We start from the raw sequence: 4,416 nt of genomic DNA on the forward strand, positions 1-4,416 counted from the left end.
ATTTTATATATATTTATATATATATATATATATATTATTTTTATATATATATATATATATATATAAAATAGAACTATACAACAAACATATAACTACAATATTATTTTTAAAAAGTTAACAATAATATTGTTAAATAATATTAAGATTAATATGTGAATACTTACAAAAACTTAATTTTACCGTAAAATGAAACTTTCATACATAAAATAGTTTTTTTAAATATAAATCGTTTTTCTCCCTTCTTTCTCTTTTTTCTTTCTTTCTCTATCTATCTATCTATCTTTCTATCTATATGTCAGTTCTGACAGATTACAAAAATTGAAAAAAAATACTCAAGTTTATATTATCGAGAAATTTGTAATATTTTATTTGTAAATTAATATCTATTTGTGAATCAATTTCTACTGTAATGCTCTCAGGGTAACTCTTCATTATCCTCCAAATCACTTGTTAACATCTAACTAGGAATACACTACTGAAGTGTCGCTCATTATCGGAACTATTCTTTTCGTCGCTAAAATATACGCGGCGTTTCACGGAGCTGTCGACTACGTTCAACCATTCGGTGCACGCCATCGTCTCTAATTACACATCGCTCTCGCTGAGCACTTCTCATTATCGAGCACAACATAGTCTCACCGCGTCTCCCTGGAAGTATTCCGTAGTTACGATGGATCGATCTTCTTCCGCGTTTCCAGGCTTCGCTCCGGCCGAATTAAGTGCCGGCACTTAATTATTTAATAGCCAGCAGGAAAATGCGATTGAGAAGGGAATCGGGAATGTGACGATTAACAGTTGCCGTGCACAGCCTTGCGAATCGTGCGCTTATGATAATGAGGTCTGGATGCGATAATGGTGTTTTCGAGTTCCTGAAGAATTTCTCTTGCAAAAAACTTTATACTGAAGAGTTAAAGATATATGAATTTAATATTTTCAAGCTCTAGAATCAAGAAACAACAATAAATAGTTTCAAAATTTAATAATAATAAAATTCTAAAATTCTGAAACAAAGCAAAAAAAAAACGTTTTTTACTTTGTCATATACTTTTTAATATTTAAATATTTAAATATTTAATGAACAGAATTTGATTTAAAATATATTCATCAAATAAAATTCGAAATTCAAATATTATTACTTTAATATTTCATTATCCGGATTTTTCTGCTTCTTAAGTGTAAAACTTTTTCCTTAAATTCATTATATATTTTTACATTGAGGAACATTGAGGAACATTTAAAATTATTTTTTCTTTAAATATTCAGTGTAGTGTAATACTTAATTGCATCGCAAATAGCGGCATATTCAAATAATGCGAATATAAATATATTTTTGTATTTCTAATAATATTTGATAATAATATGTGAATATTTTCAATGTTTATTTACGTGTGAGACATTTGTTTGCCTGTCAGCAATACAGTTATCTGATTAATAAATTATTGATATAATTACCTATTTCGTCACGTTTAAAACAAACAGAAATATCATCGATATTTGTCAAGCTATATAAATAAATTAATTCTGTAAAATTATGAGGATTTCATACACGATTAAACTTAGACGTAATCACAATGTGCAACGGAAACGCCTTAAATTGTCCGTTCCAATAATAATTTCCCTGGAAAAACCAAGTAGAAGAAAAAGGGAAACATTTCGCGAAAGTTAGACACTTGTGACAAGGATGTGAAAAAACGACTAAAGAGAATGGTTTGGAGAGGAAGAATAGCGAGAAGGAAAAGGAAAAGCTACGAAACTTTTAAATGGGTCAGGAGGTCTTGTTCAAAAAGTCGTTCACGAAAGCTATGCCCACGTGATATGACAAGAAAACTCCTTTTTTCCTCTCTCAATTTCGATATAAAAAGACCTGCGGAAACCTCAATAACCCATGCTAGCGTGTCCCAATATTTAAACAACGTTTCCATCGCCGCGGTATTGTCTCGCATGAATAGACACCTAGCAGAAATTGATGTCGCTGTAATAGCTTTTTTGTTCGTTGAGCGGATATGTCCCAATCTCGTCACGACGATGTCACATTTATTTTATATGCATCTTCCATGTTTCGCCGGTATATTAGATAGCCGCAAGATATATATAGGAAGTATCGATCACTAATTTAATACTCTTGCTGAGATTGTATCGAAGATATAGTCGACTTTACTATATAAGAGGCTTTTCTTGCGGACATCAAACATCATGTATTCTAGACTTCTTTGCAGATTAATTTAATTTTTTAACAAACATTTCTTTCAATAATTTTTTCTTTTTTTTGAATAGCTTATTCACTCTTTTATTATAAACAAATAATAATAATATTATTATTTAATGTAATATAAAACGATGCTAGTTTATTAAAATTTTAAAAATAATAAAAAGTTTGGAATAAATTAAACAAATACAACAGATTGGATTAATTATAATATTTATTTTTTCTTTGTTATTCCTAAAAATATTATAAGTTTCTGCGAAATTTATTGTAAGAAGACTTGAAGTTTTGAAGTTTTGAAGGTAGGGACCTTATCCTTGCTCATTAGAAAGTTTCTTCAGCATCAAAGGTATGAGAAAAAAGAATAAAAATTAATAAATGGTCTTAAATCATTTAAATATATTAGATTTATTATATTCTTCTAGCAAAGAAATGGAAACCTTCTTTTTTTCTATTCAATTAGCACATAGTTTGTAAGTGCTCTTCTATAATACATAATTAAGTTTAATAAGAAAAATTTTAAATTAGTTTCATATATAAAACTTAAAAGTTTGATATATTTATATATAATGTGTTTTAAACATTTATTTTAAAAAATCTATTAATATAATAATAATATTAAATAATTTAATTTCTCAGATTAAAACACAACTTTCAATAATTAGCCGATAAAAAAAATTTTGTATCATATGTATATAAAGCTTATTCGTGTCAATATGATGAATTTAATATTACAAAAATTTCCAAGAATCACGTTTTCCTTTGTTCGAGAATATTTCACGAGAAAAACGAAAATATAAGCACGAAACACTTGTATTCGATACTAACAGATGAATCCATTGCATTCCTGATTAAATTATAATTTTATACATCGATAATAGTATTCGGTCACGAGATTTTGCTAAAGTCGTCCTTTAGCTATATACATGAAACATATAAACATTCTTGACACGTAACGTACATACATTCAAGTTTTTCACTATTTGTCGACGACTTTTCTGAAATTCTCACTGACGGTTCTGATTTACAATTCTCTATTTTTCATCTGGTGCCACACAGTGGTCATACATATTTAATCGACACGTGACTGTTCGCCGGATAAAATTGTTCTTTTCTATCTTGCTTCTTGTAGCTATATTGAAGTTTATAAGACCGACAGACGTCCCTTTACTTCGCTTTCATGTCCTCTCGCGGGTGAAAATTGCGCGGTATACCTTCAATTCGTAATCAAGCGAAGTTCAACCTCCGTACTCACAACGATGCTTTCTTCAAGATAAAAGGCATCGTGCCTCTTGTTCGGGATAGAAAGTTCGGGACAGACGTCTGAGGCAGAAGATTCTCGCTCTACTATTTCCATGGTTATTGTGGAAATAGTAGAGCGAAAGAAGAGGCTTAAGATTTACATGTCATTGTTATTAGATCCAAATTTCTACCATGAAATAATAAGTGCAGAAATCCCAATATGTGTTTTCTTAATATTATGTATCAATTTTATAATATACATTGTACATGAATTATATACAAGTACTGTACATCATATATTGTATAGAACTAAAAAAAATTTATTAAAACGTTTATTCTATAAAATAATAATTATTAGAAACATTTAAGAAATATATAATTCTAATCTAAACAGAATTCTAATTCTAAATGTAAAATTTGAGAGACTTTGAAAATATTTAACAATTTATTATTTAAAACAATTAAATTTATATTTAGAAGTAATATAAGATTTAAATATTCTTTTTTTTTTAAAGTGACTGTATAAAATATTAAATACTTTAATGCTAAATGCTATATACTAAAATACATTAAAATAACATCAAGATATTTAATAACATCAAGATATTTAAAAATTAAACATTTAAAAATTAAAAATTAATTGCCATTGGATTATTTTTTAAAATTAGTTAAAGTTTACAGAACTGACGATACTAATGATTGAAACTAGACAATCATTAATATCTTATGGCAAATCTTTCGCAGACACATTTTCTATACTTTATGTACGATCTTTACACGATTTTCAACATGTTACGTACAATATATAAGGTGAAGAAAAGTATCGTTTATCAGGTAGAGTACGTCGATTTAAGCGTCCAGTTTAACGGCGCAGTTTTGTATCGCGCTCTTAGAAGTAAGAGGACGTAGGTAATCCTTTTTAGGATGTTTGTCGGGAGCTTCTCTCTGTGCTTTCTTTAGTATCGAGATCT

The 4,416-nt window shown here is 28.4% G+C and overlaps 1 protein-coding gene across 1 annotated transcript in view; it reads right to left on the reverse strand.

The window, feature by feature from the left end:
* LOC105626866 (dipeptidase 1-like) overlaps positions 1–3,560 on the reverse strand; it is a 22,972-nt gene extending 19,412 nt beyond the window's left edge. The window contains exon 1 of the mRNA XM_012208158.1: positions 3,459–3,560. Coding sequence (XP_012063548.1) covers positions 3,459–3,560 — 102 coding nt within the window. The remainder of the gene's footprint in view (positions 1–3,458) is intronic.
* Positions 3,561–4,416: the final 856 nt, after the last annotated feature.

Source organism: Atta cephalotes (assembly GCF_000143395.1).
Source record: "Atta cephalotes unplaced genomic scaffold scaffold00006, whole genome shotgun sequence".
Lineage (NCBI taxonomy): Eukaryota > Metazoa > Arthropoda > Insecta > Hymenoptera > Formicidae > Atta > Atta cephalotes.